The 20,746-nt window shown below is 41.1% G+C and overlaps 2 protein-coding genes and 1 non-coding gene across 4 annotated transcripts; 1 reads left to right on the forward strand and 2 right to left on the reverse strand.

The window, feature by feature from the left end:
* Nucleotides 1-316: 316 nt before the first annotated feature.
* RANBP1 (RAN binding protein 1) lies at nucleotides 317-11,782 on the reverse strand. Its single transcript, XM_072879697.1, is given in 7 exon segments — nucleotides 317-2,105; nucleotides 2,107-2,197; nucleotides 3,191-3,256; nucleotides 5,245-5,373; nucleotides 7,413-7,570; nucleotides 9,446-9,582; nucleotides 11,624-11,782. Coding segments are annotated over 7 exon segments (627 nt in total). The 5' UTR covers nucleotides 11,639-11,782; the 3' UTR covers nucleotides 317-2,074.
* On the reverse strand, nucleotides 2,971-3,103 carry LOC140660142 (small nucleolar RNA SNORA77). The gene has a single exon (XR_012045349.1). It is a non-coding gene; the product is annotated as a small nucleolar RNA SNORA77 (small nucleolar RNA).
* A 36-nt stretch (nucleotides 11,783-11,818) lies between the features above and the next one.
* On the forward strand, nucleotides 11,819-20,708 carry TRMT2A (tRNA methyltransferase 2 homolog A). Of its 2 annotated transcripts, none has more exons than XM_072879694.1 (13): nucleotides 11,819-12,932; nucleotides 13,673-13,781; nucleotides 14,277-14,458; nucleotides 15,333-15,447; nucleotides 15,704-15,819; nucleotides 16,441-16,552; nucleotides 17,614-17,736; nucleotides 18,355-18,430; nucleotides 18,986-19,102; nucleotides 19,331-19,427; nucleotides 19,772-20,024; nucleotides 20,135-20,268; nucleotides 20,382-20,708. In XM_072879694.1, the coding sequence occupies exons 1-12, from the start codon at nucleotides 12,322-12,324 to the stop codon at nucleotides 20,222-20,224; spliced, it is 2,001 nt and encodes a 666-aa protein (XP_072735795.1). In that variant the 5' UTR covers nucleotides 11,819-12,321; the 3' UTR covers nucleotides 20,225-20,268; nucleotides 20,382-20,708. The 2 variants fall into 2 exon arrangements, with proteins under 2 accessions (XP_072735795.1, XP_072735797.1); XM_072879696.1 differs by having other exon boundaries at nucleotides 20,397-20,708.
* Nucleotides 20,709-20,746: the final 38 nt, after the last annotated feature.

The raw sequence follows: 20,746 nt of genomic DNA on the forward strand, positions 1-20,746 counted from the left end.
ACTTGCATTAACGATGGTTGTAATCCATTGACTGTAAACATGGATCAGTTAACCTAAACAGGAATGGAAATGTCTTGAAATCATTTAAGCATGCATGAATAAGTAAAGAGGAGAATAAGAGAGGGTAATAAAATTAAGCAGGAGCTGTCAATATCTAAGATTGAGACAAATTAGAGTCATTCAGGTGTTTCCTCCCCTCTTCTGTACAATGTTTGACAGTGAAATCAAACTCACCCATTTTGCTGCCTTCATCACTTTGCCCCTGCAGGCTAAAAATGCATTCCCAGTAAGAGTTCTTTAAATAAAAAGCAAATCATTTAAATGAAAATGTAAATTTATTTTGAAATTTTTAAATGTCATTTCTATCAATTTAGACACACTGTTTGACATTATCAGATCAGAGAATTTACAGTGACTCACGGATAAAGATTTGGCTTTTACATTCAAATGTTAAGTACTTCAGAATAGCTTTGTCGTTATTTCCAAACCAGAAACACTAAAGAGCATTTTATTTTGCCTTTCAACCATCTTTGTTAATTAACAGACTTTTGATATCTGCTGTACTTGAAGGGGAACATGCACAACACCAAAGGAATTACTTGGTTGGAATGAAGCGAGTACCTTAATTACAGCTCCAGATTTAAGGCTAGTTCATTGTAGCATCAAAAGGCAGTGCTAAGTAGAAAGACAAGATTTTTTAAAAAATACATTTTCCTCAGGTAGACTGCAGAGCCTGACCTACTTGAAAAGCCTCTTTATGAAGATAAAAAAAGGTCTTCCTATCCAATGTTAACATCATACAGCCTTAAAGTTTAGCAAGTTTTGCCCAGTTTTCATAATTATTTTGGAAACAGTATTACAGAATTCCATTGCTATCCTAACGCTACCCTGGTATTAGTGGTTAACAATGAAATTCAATTAATCGATCAGACTTAAAAATTGTGTTGATTTTATTGCTTACTATAGTTTATTTTCCTACTCTCTAGCACTAACTTGAAACCGGATAAACAGAAAACATTTGCAGGGAAGAGATTTGATCAGTTTGCCCATTCTGGCAAGGAAAGTGCCCCTCAAGCATGTACAACACAATTAACTGTTCCAAAGTGAATGTCAGACCGCCACTCTCCAAGAGGGACAGCCTCCCACCATGCATCTTAAAAGTTCAGAACCCCTCCAATTTGTAAAAACAACGCAAGCTCCAAAGCCCTGGAAAAAAGCTTACAGATTTTAGAGTACAACTTTTATGATATGCTGACACGGGGAATCTCATAGTAAAGTACTCAAACAGTTAAGATTCCTTTGTATACACCTCAGTATAACAGGCTGCTGCTGCCTTCAGTCAGCAAGTAGCACATCAAGGAAGATCTTGGACCACAGCAACAACTTTGTGCTAGTCAAGCATGTGTAATATTAACAAAGGGGGGGGAGGGCAGAGATTTTGTTTTGGAAGAGGAAAATACTTCTCAAGTCTCACGTAATACATTTTCTCCCCCACCTTTATTTTCACTGTCTGATGGAACATCATTAATAGTGTGCCAGGAATGCTCTATCGCCTGATTCCAGAAGTCTGCTGCATTTCAAGAATCACAGGCACACTCCCTGCTCAGGAACACACAGCAGAAAAAGCATGAAAGGTCTGTTACATTAGTTTTAGAAGCCATATAAGAAACATGTATATAATCTTAATCTTCCCTGTTGGTAAAGTCTGTTAACCTAGTTAATCCACAGGTATGATGATATGTATCTCAACACCCAATGAAACAAGTGTATTCAGAAGCCTTTAAAGTATATAGAAAACTCAGTTCTGTCCTCTGATGCTGTTTTCAAGTTTGTTTTATTCACTCTTTTGGATGACTATAAATAAGTGTTTCCACTATGGAAAAGAAAGTTAGCACAGTACATTTTCATGACTGGGGAATGGATTTTCTGAAGACATCTTCAAAAGGGCAAAAGCTTAGAAAAAAACCAACCTGAACGTTGAATTCAGTTCCTTATAAAGTCCCTTGTAAAAATTAAAAAAAAAAAAAAGAAAGAAAGAAAAAAGTAAAGGAAAAACTGCAAGGCCCAGGATGATTTATTGCTTTTCTTCAGTTTTTTCCTTGGTCTTTCTTCTCAGATTCTTTGCTCTCTTCCTTTACAGAAAGCTCTTCTAGTTTTTCAGCAACTTTATCAGCACTATCATTTTTGTCTGTGCCTGCTAAGAGATGGATTAGGAAAAAAGTTACATAAAGCCAGTAATGGATTTTCCTGTAATAGGGGAAAGAGTAGAGAAGTGGAGAGTGAGGGGGGTGGGGAGAGACAGCTGGTATTTAGAATAAAAACAAAAGTAAAGAAATTCTCCACTGACCACTGCAGTGATTAATTAAATTTCTTTTCCTTTGGTAACTACCTCAGGTGTCAGAATTCAAGAAATACCACTTGCATATTTTAATCACTAAATGAGGGCCTAATCATAGTGACTGACAAACACGTAACATTTGGTCAGCTTCGCTGCTACCAGTAACAGACCCCATACAGTGTCCAGTCAAGTAAATGTCTCAAGTCCCTAGCTTCTTGCCTATCTTAACAAAAAAAAACACAAGTCAAGTTCCCCAGTTTGAAACTGGGGAATAGGAAGTTCTCACGACTGAAAAATTCTGATCTAAATATCTTGAAGAGCGTTGACTGCAGACCACTAGTAATCTGTACTTTAGAAAGATGGAAGTGTTTATTTTACATGGTGAGATATCTTGTCACATAGGCAATTCTAAAAGGTGGTGCATTAATCTATTAAACAGAGACCTGTGAAGAAATGCTACAACTTCATACACATTAACAACTATAAAAATTAAATATTCTGCTTGCATGATTATATATTTGTAGCGTTTGGGAAGGGGAACTAGAAGGAGGAAGTATCACTGTGGCTGCAGTGTTCACAGTTCATTTGTGCACTATAAACCAGAAATGCTTCCTTAGTAGCCTTTCCAAAAAAGCAATGTCTCAACAGCAATTGTAACAGCCTTCTACAAGAAAGAAGGCAATTGTCACTCCTGTGAACTATTACTCTTGCAGACAGGAAAAGCACCTGAACTGAAGACTGCAGTTCAGTACAGAGTGAGTCTGCTAAAACACAATGATACTCCAGGGGGCTATAACCACTCAAACAGCTAGAAAAAGTGGCATGGTACCACACTCAGACTTTTAACCTTACCTTTCTTTGCTCTCTTGTCTACTTCATTCCTGCATTCTTCAAATTTTGCCTTGAATTTCTGTGCATCTGTTTCAGTAAAGATAGAATATTTTTTTCATTAGTTTTACCTCCTTACAACATTGAATACTTCCAATCTTAAGGAAAGATACCTGAGAAGTTTTGTGTAAACAAAACTTGTAGGCACTTACAAAGTAATCTAGTTTTAAATCGTACAAGATGCTATGCAAAATTCTTGAATCACATCTTTGTGCAGAAGCAGTTTATTTTCTTTACCAAGTCTAAAGCAGCTTATTTTGCAAAATATTGAAAACATAATACCAGGAGGAGCTGTTTTGTAGTTACTGCAACTCCCAGCTGTCCCTAGCCTACAGGAATAAGAACATGATGTGAGAGACTGCTAATACAACTACATGTGTGCAAAAGACTGAAGATGAGCTTTGAACTACTATCCTTGTTAGCTACATCATACCCTAAAAGACCTCCACATCCTTACCATAACTTAGGGTTCTTAGCATCAAGAATGGAAGATAAAGCCTGTTTCATTAGTACGGCATTCAGATTTAACACCCAAAGGCCTGGACTCAAGCTATTCCTGACTACAATAGCTAAGGAAGCATAACCTTCATTACGTTTTGGTCTAAGCCACCACTTGAATTAACAGTAATTCCACGCAGTTGATCAAGTTGATCAATAATGCTTCTACACAAGTAATACAAGCAACAAGACACAAAACCGGATCAGGCAAGGTACTTCCTAACATCAGAACTATAAAGGTAATTGGTATGCCAGCTCGGTCTGACCGACCACATGAGGTCACTGTTGCCCCACGGGAATTCAGAAGCCACTATGGAACTAGTCCAGGAAGTATTTGTATTCCTTTTCAAGCAGCTCAAAAAGGAAAGATACTTGAAGGACATACTTAGTCTGTTCACCTGTCATCTGCTTAGTCAGTACTGCTAAGGGTAAACAGGCAAAGAGGACTACTCCCTAAAGACTAAACACTCAATAAGCCGAACAACCTTTACTAGAAAGAGGGACTTTTCAAAAATGAGCAAATAGTTACCAAAACCCTCTGGTTTCATAGTTGATTAAGAAGGAAGCAAGCGCTAAGGTGGATCAGAAAGATTTATCTGGCTAAACAACATGATGTTGGAGAGTTGAGGAAAAGGAAGCAAGCAAGATATACCGAGTTCTTCCCAGATGTAGGCAAATCTATCTAGTCTTAAAATATACAGCCACTTTATTAGCCATGTAGGGAGAAGAGGTGGCTAACACACTAAACTCATGTGGCAAGTAGTAAAACAGGAAACGCAGCAACATTTTTCCTCTTCCATTTAGCTTCTTTTGTCAAGAAAATAAAACCCCACTTCTTTGATTCAATCCTAAGGAGTTGGGAAAGCTACACTGTCATTCAGCCCTACTAGCTGATCCATGGGTAATTACAGACCTGCTTTCTGTTCTGGTCGTCAATGTAGTCACTCCAGAAAAACCCACCAACTAGTATGATAGATAGGTTTCCTAACAATCACTATTTCCTAACTAGCACTTTCCACTGAGCGTTCCATTTAATCAAAACAAAGAAGATACTACATACTTCATAAAAAAAAAATCAGATGTTCTGCTAATGCAGATGGACCAGAAATCTCAGGTCAGTATTTCCTTGCTTCTAATGCAAAAAAATGTAATCTTAACTACAACTGAGCACCTGACATAAATGAAAGCAAGCTGCATGTATGAATCTCTACCCCACAGTATTACTGCTTTTAGTTTTATTCTAATTGGCATTACACTTGCATGAAATGCCATAAGTTAAAAAAAGTGCCTAGGGCAGAAAGCTCTATAAATATTACTGGAGACCTCATTATTACACTGTTTGTCAACACATATGGTTAAGTGATTAACTGCCTTCTCTCAGTTAAAGCAGTAATTAGCTAACACTACCATGCAGTGGTAAGATATAGCATATCTACAACAGCGGTTTACAGGAGTGTTTAGACGTGTAGTGTAACATAACAGTATACAGCCAACGTAAGTTCAGTTGCCAGTCCACTCACTCTCTGCATTTAAAAATCGGATTGCCAGAAGTTCAGGCTTGGGGCTTTCATCTGCAAAGTCAGCATGTGTGTTCCAGACCCATGCCCTGTCGCTCCCAGCATTAGGCTTCAGCTCCATTAAGGGTGTGACTGAAAAGAAAGAAATAAAAGATGTACACAGCACAAAAGTAAATGTTTTCCACGCCACCCTCCACAAATCTTATTGACAACTGACTGCGATGGTTATGTAAAGCACTTTTTACTTTATGGAAAGTAAAGTGCTTTATGTAGAGCACTTTACACAGAATTACTTTTGGATAAATAGAAGACCATGGTGCCCATATATCTTTTTCCTCACATCCTCAAATAAAATGATGCATGTATAAGAGAATGCTAGATTCCCTATCGTTAAGAAACAGAGTTTCATTCAAGTCTTGTTTAAAACAGATGACTGTGATACTAAGAGAGATGCAGTCACTAAGCACAACTCTGAAGAATAGTCAAATGGTTTAGGAGGAAAAAGGCATCCAGACAGACAAACAGCATTCACTCTTTTGCACACTGAAAATACTACAAAAAATTATTTTAAAAAAGCATTATTCCTACAATTAGTCATCAAATCAGGTTCATTTCTCTCTCATCAGTTTAAAGCTTGACTACAAGTTATTATAGAATTCTGCAGTGCTGCAAGATGTGCACAGCATATTTTCAATCCATTTGTTCCCTCCCCGTAAATGGAGCCCTTTCCCTCCAAGACACTATAATTACTTCACCTGACTGACTGGAGAAGTTGGAATGTTACTTCTCACACTAAGACTTTTTAAATTACACCCATGCAAAGTTTAAGCAGGGCTTTTTTTCTTCCTGACCCCTGGGTCCTTTGTTTAGTTCGGGAGAAATCCGAAGAGTCTACTCACTTTCTTGCATTTTTTAAATTTACAGAGATCAAATTACATTTTGTTTCATTTAATGTTTTGCAAAATGAAGAGTCCTTTTGTCTGCCTGTGAGTCAGCAGAAATTCAATAAATAAATCTATACTGACAGCAGTTTTTCCAGGAAAAAAATCTTTTGACATGAACACTATAAATATATCAATTCTGTTTGCATACGTGCAACATTTATTTTCCTAAACAAAAGGTTTATCCTTATTGGTTGGTGACTACACTGCTTTCATAGTTGCCATTTCATTTACTAAACCGGAACACCTGCACCCTCTGAACAGTCTGACTTTCTGAAGAGTCTACCCAAAGAAAACAAGCATTATTGCTTCTGACTTCACATTGTATTACACTACTTCAAACAAGTTATTTCAAGTTATCTAAATGTAGTTTAACTCCACAGAATACTATATACTCTTCATATAAAAACCCGAGTATTACCAAAGCAAGCAAGTAACAAAGTATTACCAAATTAGCCTACTTGTTGCTAGTTATATTGACTTTCAAGTCTGTCTTGCCCTTTCATGTTTATTTTTATTCAAAGAGGATCAAAGGAACAAACCTCTCCTGCTCCATCAGCTCTCAGTACACATTCTTTTTGAATGAGTTAGCTGAATATGCCGCGGTCATTTCAGTTTATTTCACAAGCAGAGAAAGGCAGCCACAGATTAGTTTAGCACCCCAGTATCCATTTTCTAATGGTTAAGCAATCACTTCTACCAATTCAAATATTTAGCTCATAATAGTAAATTATTACAATTGCTTATTTCTCATTCTTTTATGAAAACAAGCCAGCATACATTAATGTCTTATACTAAGCAGTATTAAGGCCTATGTTTTCTACAGTCTATTAATCATTAAAAGAACACCACACACACACGCTGGGAGCAATCACAATGTCTGTCTATTCCAGCTAAATTTTAAAGTGTCTTTAGGACACTATCAGTGTCTGAAGAAAAAAAAAACCCAACAACTTTAAGACTCAGCCTTGCAGGCAATCACCAAAACCAACTACAGCTTCTTTCCATTAATAAAAATAAGCACTCATTGGTTTTGATGCTTGTAGCCTTGTGTGCAGAGCAAGAGATAACTATATTTACAGTGTAATATGAATTTGACGCCTGTTTAAAGACATATAGCAATTCTCTAGCTGCTACTAAAAAGCCACTAAGCTCTTAATCTACAACATACAATTCCACAAGGTTATTTTTTAAACACAAAAATAAGAAGTATAGCAATGTATAACATACTATAATGGTTTGCACAGATTTTTAGGGTTTTATCCCTCCTCATGAGGAGGCGAATTGTTCCCTTCTCCTTGTGTTTCAGGAGTTTTACATCACCAGTTCCTCGTTCTTTCCATTCTGGAAGGTCATTCTCAGATGCAAATCGGAATAGCTTTGCTCGCCTTGAAGAGAGAATTTAAGAAGTTAGCCTGCATGTAGAAACATTTATCAAAATAGCATACTCGACTGAACAGTACAGCTGCTTTTTTAAAAGCCACACACAAGAAAGAAAACAATTCTTTTTGTAAGGTTCCCTGTTCTACTTCAGCATACAAATTTAGAAACTGATACAATTGTTTGTTATTAAATTTGAATTTATTAGGAATTATGTAATAGCTATACTAAAATTCAACAGGTTCTGGACACACTTTTGGGACACGATAAACATATTTGGTGTAGGCAACCTTTAAAATTAAAGTAGCTAATTAACAGGTTTTGCTATAGCTAGAGTTCTTATATATATTATGAATACAACTGCTACATCTAACCAGCAGTATTTATTAATTCAAGAAATTGAGCAGCTTAAGGCTAAGTAAAGACTCTTGTGTAATTCCAAGCCCAATGTTTGATCAACTGTTAACAAAGTGCCTCACCCTCTAGGGTCACTCATTTCCTTTTAACTCCAAAAACCTAGTTGTTGCTGTTCTTAAATCAGGAATAAAGGAAGCTTAGTGTTGCACTGCAGTGCAACATACCTGCTTCAGAGCATCACTGTTTAATCTTCCCAGATGCCAGTGTGCCAAAAGAGAAACAGGAGTAGTTTGGGACATTAGTCAAAACCGACCCAAGAGACAGGCTGAGTTCTGCTAGTGAGGAGTTTAAGACACTGCTATAGGAAAGGAAACACCTGCTCACACTACCGGATATATATAAACACACACTTTTCTGTAAAAGAGCAAGGGATAGGGACTTGTAATAAACTAGGTCCTTCAAGACCACGAGAAGGTGTCAGATGTTGGAGCAAGCTACTCTAACAGATGCTCTGATGCAGGTGAACTACTTTGTTCCAAAGCAAGTCCTTCCTTCCAAGTTCAGCTGGCATTCAGTAGGTGATTCCCCTAAGTTTAGCTATCAGAACAACCAGCATTCAAAAAAAAATATTTCTTTCCTCCTTCACCCCTTTGTAGACATAAAAACGAACTTACAGAGCACTGGAACTTACTCCATTAAGTCCCCCCCCGCCCCCCTTTTTAAATAAAAAAATATTCTTCTTTCCATCTGATTCTGCACATCACATCTGCAGACAGGCCTAACGGTCAGATCTCACCATGCTACTTGTCAGAAAATGACCATCGCTTTAGTTTTTATCAGAATCTGTAGAGAGAGAACTCAAATCTCTCTTCCAGATGAACAATACCCTTCTGAGATTAAGTAAAAGCACTATTTTAAAAACCTATTTAAAGCAAACGCATCATGGATCGAATTCAAAACACTTCTTAAGCCTTTAGCCTACATGTTTCTTCAGGCAGATCATACATCTTAAGCAAGCGATCCCAATTTGACAATAAGCCCAATCTAAGGATAAAACAATGTTTAAGACAACAGAAAAGTACTGCCACAAATGCCCCAATGTTGTACTGCATCCACTGCTTTTATTGTTTCAGTATATCGTACATCACCCTTTACAACTGGGGATGCATGGCAGCAACACTATATACGTCTCATTTCCCCCCCCCCCAAGATACTTGTTTTATACTGTGATCACACAATTTCAAACCTCTAATTATTATCCAGGTTAATGTTTTATTTTAGGCTAAACAATACTAAAGCCAGATTCGTAATATCAGCTCCCTTCTATTGTTCCAGACTTCAGAGTTTCTTGGGGCGTTATTATCAATCATGCCCCCACTCAATCTCTGCCGCCACAGTAAATACCAACCAACTTAGATTACCACTTCATACACATAGATTCCTAACAAGTTATCCAGCTTTTTATAAACGCATTCAAGTTTAAGCCTAATAAACATTTAGATAATATACAGAAATATTTTACTTACATCTTAAAGAGTTCTTCCTCATCCTCTTCCAGAGTTTTTATTTCTTGCTCAGGAAGGGAAACTATGGGCTCAAACTGAGGATCATGGTTAGAATCATCTGCATTTTCAGTAGAAGTATCATGCTCCTCATGTGTTTCCTGGGGAGGAAAAAAAAAGAATAGAAAACACACAAAACTTGCTATGTACTTAAAAGCTGAAGTACTCATATCTGTGTTTAAAATTAAACGTTTATGAGTATTCAGCAATTAGTAACTGAAATACCCTGTAACAATAAAGAAAAATTATAGCTGAAAGCAAATAGCTTTAAAGTCAACATACAGTTATACTAAGGGGGGGGGGGGGGGGGGGGAAAGGTGCTTTTGCAGTGTTAGATGTTTTAGTCCTACCACTCTTATTAATTGTGCAGAGGCTTGGCCTTGGAGCAATAGCTCTTGGTTATGGAAAAATAATTTCTTCCACTATTTTTCCTACATAATGTGTTTTATGCTACTAGAGCACTACTTATTTCTTAGTGGCTAATGACCTATGATTAGTGGGAATAAAGAAAAAAACAACAGAACACCAAAGCAACCATCTACACCAGCTTAAGGGACACATTACATCCAGAATGTGTGGATTATGTATGAGAATCACCCACAATCAAAGGTATTTTTGAAGCACAGTTGCAACACTCATGAAATAATTTAAGATTTTTTGCTTTAAGTCTCTTTGGGGAACTTTAGGTTATGGGAAATGGTCAAAATACTACTTATTTAGTTATTTAGGAATCTGTCATAGCATTCATTAAGCTTAAGAATTGTTTTTTGTATGTGACTAGTAAGTAAATGATAAACATCTCTAATACTTCATACATCTGCACTGCTAAGAAGCATTCAGTAGAGAAGCCTAGAAGGGAGATTCATTTGCAAGTTTAACGAGGCCACAAACAGCTATCTCGGGTCAAGGGAACTGATTTGGGTTTGTTTTGTTGCTGTTTGAATAAGAGAAAGGAAAAACAGTCTATACATTGAAGACACTTCAATCTTATTTTCACTTTACAGATGAAAGAGTCCACCCTTACAGGCTCTACTTAGAATTATATCCTTTACAGAGCAGGTACACACCACACATGAATAAAGCAACTGGAATGAAGCAGCCTGTTTTTACTAAATAGTGAAAAGACAAAAAAAAAAAGAAAAAGAAAAAAGGGGCAAGGGGGAATTAGGTAAGAAATGTTGCAAAATAAATTCAACAACATCACACCAGCTATCATTAGTTTTATGACCCTGGTGTTCCAGTAAGAAAATAGCGAGAAAGACATTAAGCCGCATCTGTTTTCAAGAAACAGGAAAAGAAACATTGGCCAAACTTTTACACATTGTCTCCTCCAGCAGCAAGCAGCGCACCCCGAATCGTAATTCATCATCTGCTCTGCGCCTGACCAGTTAACTGCAGAAGCCATGACAAACGCGTAATTCACAATAGCCACATGTGAGAGAAAGTAGATCCCGTTATCCCGATGAGATCCCGCCTTGCCGCGACATGAAGCACGTGGGGCTGCTCCTCCCGCCGGGCCGCGGCACGAGGGGTCCGGTCAGCCAGGCTGGGGGGAGGGGCGGAAAGGAGGGAGGAGGAGAAAGGAGGGAAACGGGGAGCGGGATCATCCAAAGCGCCCGAGTCGCAGACGAGACCGCGGCGCCCACGAGGGGCTCCGGCCTCCTCACGCCCGCGAAGGGACGCCGCCGGCGCAGGCCGGGCGGAGGGGGACCGGACGGCCTCGGCCTCCCACGCTCGGCTCCGCCAAGGGACAGGCCCCGGGACACACACGTGCCCGAGCCGCCTGCAACGGCCGGGCACGGCCGGGCACCCCCGGCCGCGCCGCGCGGGGACGAGGCGGCGCTGCCGCTCCCTGTCCCCCGACAAGGCCCAGAGCGCGTCCTTCCCGGCCCCGGGCCTTGCGCGACCTCGGGCCCCCCGCCCGCCTAAGCCCTGCGGCTCCTGCGGTCGCCCCACGTCGCCCACCCCGACGGGCGCTCAGGCCCGCTCCTCTCCGCCGGCCCTCTGCCTCCGGCCGGGCCCCACCTGTTTCCGTTACCCCCTCCCCATCCCCCACCCCGGCCCGCCTCCCCCCTCAGCGCCAGCCCTGCCCGCCTCGGCACCCCGCTCCTCGGCGCGCAGGAGCGCGCCCGCTCCCCTCACCTTAGTGTCCGCCATGGGGCCGGGCTCGCTCCGCTCCGCTCGCCGTTGCCGCCTGCCCGCCGAGCTTCCTGCCGCGCGCCCCCGCCCCTCCCGCCTTTACCTCATTCCCGCAGCCCGCGCCGCCGCTGCCGCAAGGCCCGATGGGAAACACCCACTTTCCTCAGCCCCGCGCTCCCGCCCCGCCCCCCGCGCGCCGCGGCTGGTCCCGGGGGCCCGGCGCGGAGACAGCACCCGCCGCCCCCGGCCGCGCCGGCACCGGCCTGCGGCGCCGATCCCCGTCCCGGGCGCGTCCCGCTCCCGGCGAAGCTTGTGGTGGTGTCCCGGTGCCGAGGCGCTTCCCATCAGCCCTCGCGGCATGGCGGCGGCCACCGCGCGTCCCGACCCAAGATGGCGTCCGCGTGCGTGACGGAGGGGGGCAACATGTTACTCGCTGCCGTTATTATTTTTAAGCGACGCAGCTGACCCCGCACGCGAGGAACGGTAGCGGTGAGGGGCAGACGTAAAAAAAAATACATCGTTTCTGTGTCGTCGCCCCCCATCCTTCTGCAACGGTCTGTCGGTGACGCCGCAGCCCCGCCCCCAGGAGCCCGGCGCGAGGAAGCGCGAGGTCTGCGCGGGCCACGCGACACGCGGGGTGTCCGGGCTGAGGGGAGCCTGGCGCCGGTCTGCGCGGCCGCATCCGCGGGGCTGGCGGGAGCATGGAGGAGGGAGGCGGTCGGTGCGAGCCCGACCAGGTCGCGGCTCCGGTGCCCGGGGCTAAAGATGGGGCTGAAGCGGAGAGCAAGGCCGATGGCGGCGGGGGTGACCCCGCGGCGAGCCCCGCGGCCTGCCCCGACGTGTACAGGTACATTAAGGGAGACTTGTTTACCTCCGAGATCTATAAAGTAGAAATACAAAACCTTCCCAAATACATCGGGTTTAATGACGTGAAGAAGTTCCTTGCCAAATACGGACTCAATCCTCATAAGATAAAACTTTTTGGGAAGCAGACGTTCGCATTTGTAACGTTTAAGAGTGAGGAGGAGAGGGACAAGGCCATGAAGGTCCTCCATGGGGTTTTGTGGAAGAGCCGGCACCTGAGCGTCAGGCTTGCCAAGCCGAAAGCTGACCCGATTGCAAAAAAAAGGAAGAAAGAAGAGGAGACGGAGCAGGGAGAGGTGAAGCGGCCGGCTCCCTCCAGCGCCAGCAGAGAGGAGCCTCTGAGCAAGCAAATAGCCGATGTCGTGACCCCGCTGTGGAACATGCCCTACGAAGAGCAGCTGGCCAAAAAGAAGCAGGAATGTGAACAAGTGCTGCAGAAGCTGACAAAGTAATTCTTGTTTGTAAAGCTACTGTAATGTTTACAAGACTTGACCTTATGTTAGGATATAGCTCAATTTGCACAAATTGCTATCTTTAGAATAAAGTAAGTTAGGGCTAGGTCAAAAACCAAATCCCCTGACAAAGTAAATAAAAGGTAATCTGCAATGCCAGGACTTAAAAAACTGTTCCAGCTGACAAAACTTGCTGTTGCTGTTCTTGGTCAGCCTGGAAAGATTGCTAGATGAAGGGGCGTTGTTTTAAGGTCTGTTGTTCCATCGGCCTCAGCAGCGGGATGTTTGTGCCCTTAAAGTTCAAGAAAAATTGGCACTGTCAAATGGTGTAAGAGGTAACCAATCTGTAGAGATGGTACGTTACTATTAGGCTTTCCTCTTTAAAAATCCCCTCAAATTTTTATGCCTCGTCTTTGTAGATCAAAGTACCGCTTCTATCTCTTGCCTTACTCACTTAGGTACATAAAATGGGCATTCTTTTCATGCATGGGTACATGGATAAATCTAGTACATACCTTTATAACTACACTTAACTCTTATTTTTTCAGGTTACAGCTCTTACAAAGTTGGAGGGAGTTTGCCTGTTAAAAAATTATTCTGGAAGAAATATTCTTCATCTGATAATCTGATTTTTTTTTATGCCCTATACAAAAAAAGAAAAAAAATGTCTTGTACAACTGTTAACTTCAGTTTTTCTAAATGTGTACCTTACAATTTTTGTTTCTGATTTGGGCAGGGAAATAGGAAGTAACAACAGAGCTTTACTACCTTGGTTGTTCCTGCAGAAGCAGAAGTATAATAAATTGTGTTGCCCAGTGGAGGGAGTGAAAGCATCACCTTTGCAGGTAATGTAATCCTAGGTAAAGTATGGAATGGGGTTAATGAGCTTGGGGTTAAATCGGTTATTTGGTCTTAAGAGACAGTGGACAAACTGAGTATTTGACTTCTTCTTGTAACAAACAATGAATTTTAGACATTGTTGCCTTTCATGTAAATACTGTGTGGAAATATTTACAGGAAGCAGAAGAACAGTTACAATTAACTGGATATTCTAACTTTAAAATTAATACGCTGTCCCTACAAGCTTGTGTTGTAGGCGAGTACAAACATTCTTCAACACAGGCAGTATTTTGCTCTTTAAATAACAAGACTTACTAATACTTTTTCATTATTGCTGTTAGTTCTCGTACATCAAAATCCATGAATCTCTTCCGTATGAACTACATGTCCCGTGTCCTTTTGCAAATACGTTTAACCGTATGAGGGTTGTTTCAGGAGAAACTTGGCATGTACAAATAAGTGCTATGTAAATATCTTACATAACTTTATTTTAAATCTAGACTGAATATCGCAACAAATGTGAGTTCTTGATTGGGATTGGTGTAAATCAAGAAGACAAAACTGTGGGTTGTCGTCTTGGCAAATATAAGGGTGGTACATGTGCTGTAGTGGAGCCATTTGATACTATTCACATTCCTGCTATTGCCAAAAAAGTAGTAAAAGCTTTCCAAGACTACATAAGGTGAGCATAAGTAAAACAAGTTATCCGTAAAGGTTTTTATATCGTACTCATAAATATTTATAAAATTAAATGTTATGAGAAGCTTGGTGTTTGTTCTGAGCTTTAAGACCTACGATATACCAGTCTCAATTTTCAGCAGTTCTTTGATGTTTACATCTCGTGCCTAGATCACTGGCTGTTTTTCCCTTGCTCTTGCTCAGCTGTTCTGAGATGGAGGGACAGCTTTATTGCAAGCAATGAGATGTATAAGTTTGCAATAAAAAGTGTCCGTTATTTGAGAGCTTCTTCCACTGACTGTAAAGAATTACTCAGAAAAAGGCTTTTTAAAAGAGGAATTTGAATAACAAAGGTCAATTGCTTCCTTGGACAACGAGAAGAATCATCCTACAACAAGGAATAAAACAAAAGTTGTAAATTTAAGCAACAATACTTTTTAGAAAAAGGAGTGGTTTCTTTAAAAAGCAATTAAGTCCTCGAAAATGGAAACCTCGGAAGAATGATGAAGATGGAAAGTTTGAACTTGGTATGAAGCACAGAAGCCAATGAAGGCATTATAAAAAGTTGTGTTATTCTCTGAATGCGGCGAGAAGCTGCCTATAGCCTATCTGTAATTTTGGATGGGTTAAAACGGGTAAGAGGGTTGTGAGAAGTAGGGACAGATTATTTTGCATTAGGAGGTAGGATCTATTCATCAGTCTCTTTTCTTAATTAGGATGTGGAAGTCATTCTTTTCTTGACAAATCAGTGTAGCCTCCGTTTGTACGTAACATTTTTCATTGCTTTGCATGATGAGCTGCTTTTCTTTCAATGAACTGTTGAATGTTATGCAAAAAAATAGTTCTCTGTGAAGTAACTGAGCTTCTGAAAATTGCAGGTCAACTCCTTACTCAGTTTACAGCCCAGAAACCTATGAAGGTCACTGGAAACAGCTCACAGTCCGTACCAGCAGGAATGGCCACGTTATGGCAATTGTTTATTTTAATCCTCAGGTATTTAAGTTGATGTATAATGTGCGGCTCAGACACATAGCTTTAAAATTACATACATTTGGTTTTATGAATAGTGCATGCAGAAGAGAAATAGAATAATTACTCGGTGTAGTTTACCTTGCATTACTGCTCTTCTGTTGAGACCAGTCTGATATATGCAAATGAACAAGTAATTAATATGCTTATAGAAGGCACACACTAAATCATATCTTTAAGTCAGTTGATTATTGTCCCTTCTTTCAAATGAAACCTTTAGAAATTAAGTAAAGAAGAACTAGCTGACCTGAAAATCTCTCTGGCAAACTACTTCACAGAAGGGATGGGAAAAAGCAGTGGTGTTACTTCGCTGTACTTTGTGGAGGAAGGACAAAGGTGAGGGAATCTTGGTGGTGGCTGGATTTTTGGTGTTTGCAACAGAAAAGTGGATAGTGCTTCCACACCGTTGTTTTGTCTGTTTCATAAAAGTAGCAGCAGTGTTACCAGTTTGTTGAACAGTTATTTACCTTTTCCGCAAGAGACTCCTGCAATTTCCCGTTCTCCTGTAGCGTTCACTGGGTCAAGGCAGGCAGAGTTTCAGTGGGTGAACCCACTACTAGTTGCTGGCTCTCAAGCTGTAGAAGCGTTTACTGCAGTAGATGGGTATTTATTATTACCAACAAGTAACTTCTGCCTCCTTTCTTCCTTATTTTATGTCATTTTTCATCTCCCCATCCTCTTCCACGGAGCACAAGGCTCACACTGTCTTCATCTAGAGACAATGTAGGTCCTACTGTTTGCATCAATGGAACAATTGTACGCTGTCAGAAAAAAATGGCCGAGAGTCTCTAAAAGGACATGATAAATGTCGGCCCCCTATAACTTACTGCTTAGTATGGAGTGCTACAGTTTTTAAGATGACTATAGCTTTGGTAAAAATTGTAACAAACATGTTTGTCTCTTTTTCTCTTTATTTTGTCTCCCCATGCCTTGTGTCGTGTCCCCCCCCCACCCCAGGAAATCGCCCAATCTAGAAGACTTGCCTTTGGAGCATGTGGCTGGTGATAAGTACATCTATGAAGAACTTCTTGGCCTGAAGTTTAGAATTTCTCCTCATGCATTTTTTCAAGTAAGGATGATCTGAAGTTGCTAATTTAACTGGATTTGCATTAATGCCCTTAGGCTTGGCTAATGCTGTGTAACAAGATGTTATATACCTAGAGATTTTTATATATAAACTTTTATATATTTGGTGTGATTCAGTACCTTCGAGTATTATGTTGGGCTGTAAAAACAGTGAATGAGTGTAAACTTGCTGGGGACACGTTGGAGACAACTTTTTTTTTCTTTTTACTAGTTCAGTACCATTTGCCTCCCGTTGAACAGCAGCCTTTACGTATACAGAACATGCAGTATGTAGTTCGGGAGTCTTTGTAGTACTAATTTTTGTTGATTTTTGCAAAACATTTCTTCCCTTCCAGCACTTTAAAGCCACAGCAGGTAGCCTGTATCATTGAAATGGAAAGTATTGAAATAGGATGGAAGTATATTGTCACTTGGCATCATAAAGATGTTGAAGCTAAACTGTATTTTCTATTTGCCATAGATTTGTTTCCACATAGCATGCTTTGCTTGCTCTTTAAGACAGAGAATATGCTTGCTGTAGAGGCACTGGTTTAGAACGCTTATTATACACTACTTCCTTAGCCATAATGTGTAATTACAGCATTACTTTAAAGCAGTATTACAAACAAGGTTAAAATAAAGCTTGCTGAGCGTATTGTCATGGTTATATTCTCCTGGTTTTGAATTTTTACTACTTCCTATTCAAGGAGAGGAAGTTTCAAGTCCGGACTTCATTTTATTGCTTAGCATTTTGCTTAATTATTTTGTTTGTTGTCTCCTCTAGCTTCCACACTTACTTTTTAGGTACTGTAGAACAAGTCATATTTTTACTAGAACACAGATAACAAAACATTGCTTCTCAGAGAGAACTGAGTGAGACTTTAACAACGGGATGGTGATCTCTTGATACGTGCTGGCCTAGGTCAGTTCGATGTGATTGTAACACATCTGTGAAGTTGGCTTGTTTCTTAGAAACAAGAAGAAGAAAACACGCTTTCCCAAGACTCGTTAAAACACATTTACTGTTGATGAAGAAGTAGACCTATTTGATGCATAATTTCACAGGTGAACACACAAGCTGCAGAAGTTTTGTATACCGCCATTAGGGAGTGGGCACAGCTGAGCCAGGAGAGCACTGTACTGGACATCTGCTGTGGTACTGGAACTATTGGGATTTCTTTGGCAAAGGTGAGTGAGTAACTTCTCTTCTTGGGTGTAATCTGCTTTTAACAGATGTAGATCTTTAGTTGTGCTTACAGTGAAAGAAAATACTTGCTGTACTTGGAATGAAACACATTATAGCTTCTTTTTTTCAATTAATTTCTACTTAAACTGCCTGCAGCTGTTTTACCAAATCATGATGAACGCTCACCCTTGTGTCGAGCAGCCTAAATTATTTTGAAACTAATTCAGTCGAAAGAGGCAGTAGTTCTGTAGGATAGCCAACATTCACTAGAATCTATCCACTTACCTAATGAATAACCAACGTTTCTTATACCATTTTTAGAGCGGAGCTTGCTAGACCATCTAAGGAAGTCTGGCCCCCCAAAAGAGACAGACGCCAGCATAACTGGAGTCTGTCACGTACAGGTTGGGATCAGTGGTGTTCATCCCACAACCGCAGTGGAAGAGTCCCTCTTTATTTGCACAGGTCCCTTCTCAGCCCTTTTTCTGGCTGCAAGGCAGTAATGCTCTGACCAGGTACTAGTCAGCGTTCATGTGTAGCAGTTAATTGCTGATGCTATGAACAATGGTTAAATTTACACTGACATACCACAGATGGATCTTTTTCCCTTGGTTCTATAGAAAGTAAAGAAAGTGATTGGAATTGAACTCTGCCAAGAAGCTGTGCAGGATGCCAAAGTGAATGCCCAGATCAATGGTTAGTTAAGCTAAAATGCTAAGACCTTTGTTAAGAAGTACGGTAGTTGTATAGCTAGTTTCTTTTTACGTTAGTTTCTGTTAGTAGTCGTATAGCTAGTTTCTGTTTATGTTACCTAAGAAGCTTGGAATTACATGTTGTTGATAGTAATCTTGTTCATTTTAAACATTTAATCTCTCTTGAAAACAAATACCGTGTTAATCTGCGAGATCAATTTTCCTGTTGACGAACAGCTAGTGCTTTTTTCCTCCAAAAATAAAACATTTCAGTGTAAAAGTGAGGTGAAGCCACAGTTACCCTGATAAATAAAACATTAACAGTAGCTTTTGTTTGTGGGGTTTTGCTTTAGTTCAGATAATGGAAGATGCTCAAGTTACTGTTGTTTAAATGATCTGAAGTACCAGTGATTGTTTAAATTATGCTGATTTCAGGGTAGACTAAACAATTTGTAGTTTCTAAGGCATCAGAACTTAATATCCAGTTTGAGTGTACTGAAAGATGCTTTGACGAGATAAGTAAGAAGTACTCCGATAACATCTTTTTGTTTTTTTATAGAACTGAATAATATTGAATTTCATTGTGGGAAGGCTGAAGATATTGTTCCTTCCCTAATTAACGTATTGGCTCCTCAGAACCTGATAACTATTGTAGATCCGCCACGAGCAGGGCTGCGTAAGTTTACCTTCTCTTAAGTTCTAAGTCTGTTCTCCTAATTGCTGTTTGGTGGTGAACCTAAGAAAACACCAATGGAACAAATTAAGCGGGAGGCTTCAGGTATAGCTTGAAGCAAGTGGGTATTGCAGCAGTTTTGTTCACGCTGGAGTATAACCTGGAATTTTTCTGCGAGTCTGTTGCTGCACGCAGAACTGGTAAACAGCTGTCTTGGTGTGGGTCCTCTAGATTCCAAGGTAATTCTCGCCATTAGAAGAGCTGAACACCTGAAGAAGCTTATCTATGTATCCTGCAATCCCAGAGCTGCAATGAGTAACTTTGTGGAGTGAGTATTTCTTGCATTAAGTTGACTAAGAAAATGTGGTAAGGAGAAAAATACGTGCTTCCTGGGGGGGACAGACAGACCACAGTTGTCAGATTTGTATTTTTAAGCCATATTCACGGAGGTTTACCTTTTGCCAGAAACAGTTGACAGCTGCTACACAGCAAGCTGGCAACCGTATGACCCAATACGCCAGTAATAATGGAAATGTTAGGGGTGGCGAATAACCCTGTCATGGCCTTGAGGCTCGGGGAAGAAAAACCTCTCTTAGAAGAGTAGCAGTGACGAACAGTGTACTAAAATGTTAACGCCGTTCTTCCTCCCCTTCCTTTCCCTTTCCCAACAAGTCTTTGCCGAGCCCCTTCCAACAGGGTCAAAGGAGCCTCTTTCCGTCCCATGAAAGCGCTGGCGGTGGATCTCTTTCCTCAGACCAGGCACTGCGAGTTGCTGATACTCTTTGAAAGGGTTGACTACGCAAACGGGAGCTCTGCTGAAGCACCGCCTGAGGCCACTCAGGTCACAACAGCAGGATGTGACTCGGAGTGCTCGGATGGCACCAACCCATCCAACACTGACACAAGCCAGGCGACTGCTGTACAGGTAGATACTGCACTCCAAGAGAGGGAATCAACTTAGCGCCCCAGAGACACTTTCCAGGAACTACTTTTGCTTGTTAACTGCTTCCATAACATTGTTTCTGTAACATCCAGGTAATAAATCTCTGTACAACAGAGCGGTTGCAAGGCTGCCAAGTTATTTCATCATACGAATTGGAGTTCAAGTTCATTATGTACTGCTAGGCCAAATCCTGCTTTTCTCCTCCTGCCCTTGGGGGGAAATTTAGGTGAGTGACCGGTAGTCTCACTCTTCAACCAGCTGAAATGTAGCTTTACGTAAAGTATGCCACAACTATATTCAGATATAACAACTTGAAACCTGGACTGATTTTTAATGCAGCACCATCCCCTCCAGTGCAAGTGTAATACACCACACCAGAAGTGTTAGCGAGCGGCTGCTGTGAACACCACCAACTGAGCAGTGAGGAGGACCCTGCGGACTGACCAAAGGCAGCATCTAATCCCCAAAGCAGGTAATCTTGTAACAGGGACCTGCAACTGTCAGGACTCACTTTTTTCAGCTCTGCTAGCCTGTCAAAACAGTGCAGTGTCTCTTGAATGAGCTAGTAAAGATTTAAACCTTCAGTCATTCACTTGCAAAATCTTCACTACAAAGCACCAAACTCACATTCTAATAAAAATGCTACAATTTCCAGAGTTGAAATGAGTTTTATTCTGAGACTGTAGTGTCACTGACAATACGAT

The sequence above is a fragment of the Ciconia boyciana genome, chromosome 15 (assembly GCF_034638445.1).
Source record: "Ciconia boyciana chromosome 15, ASM3463844v1, whole genome shotgun sequence".
Lineage (NCBI taxonomy): Eukaryota > Metazoa > Chordata > Aves > Ciconiiformes > Ciconiidae > Ciconia > Ciconia boyciana.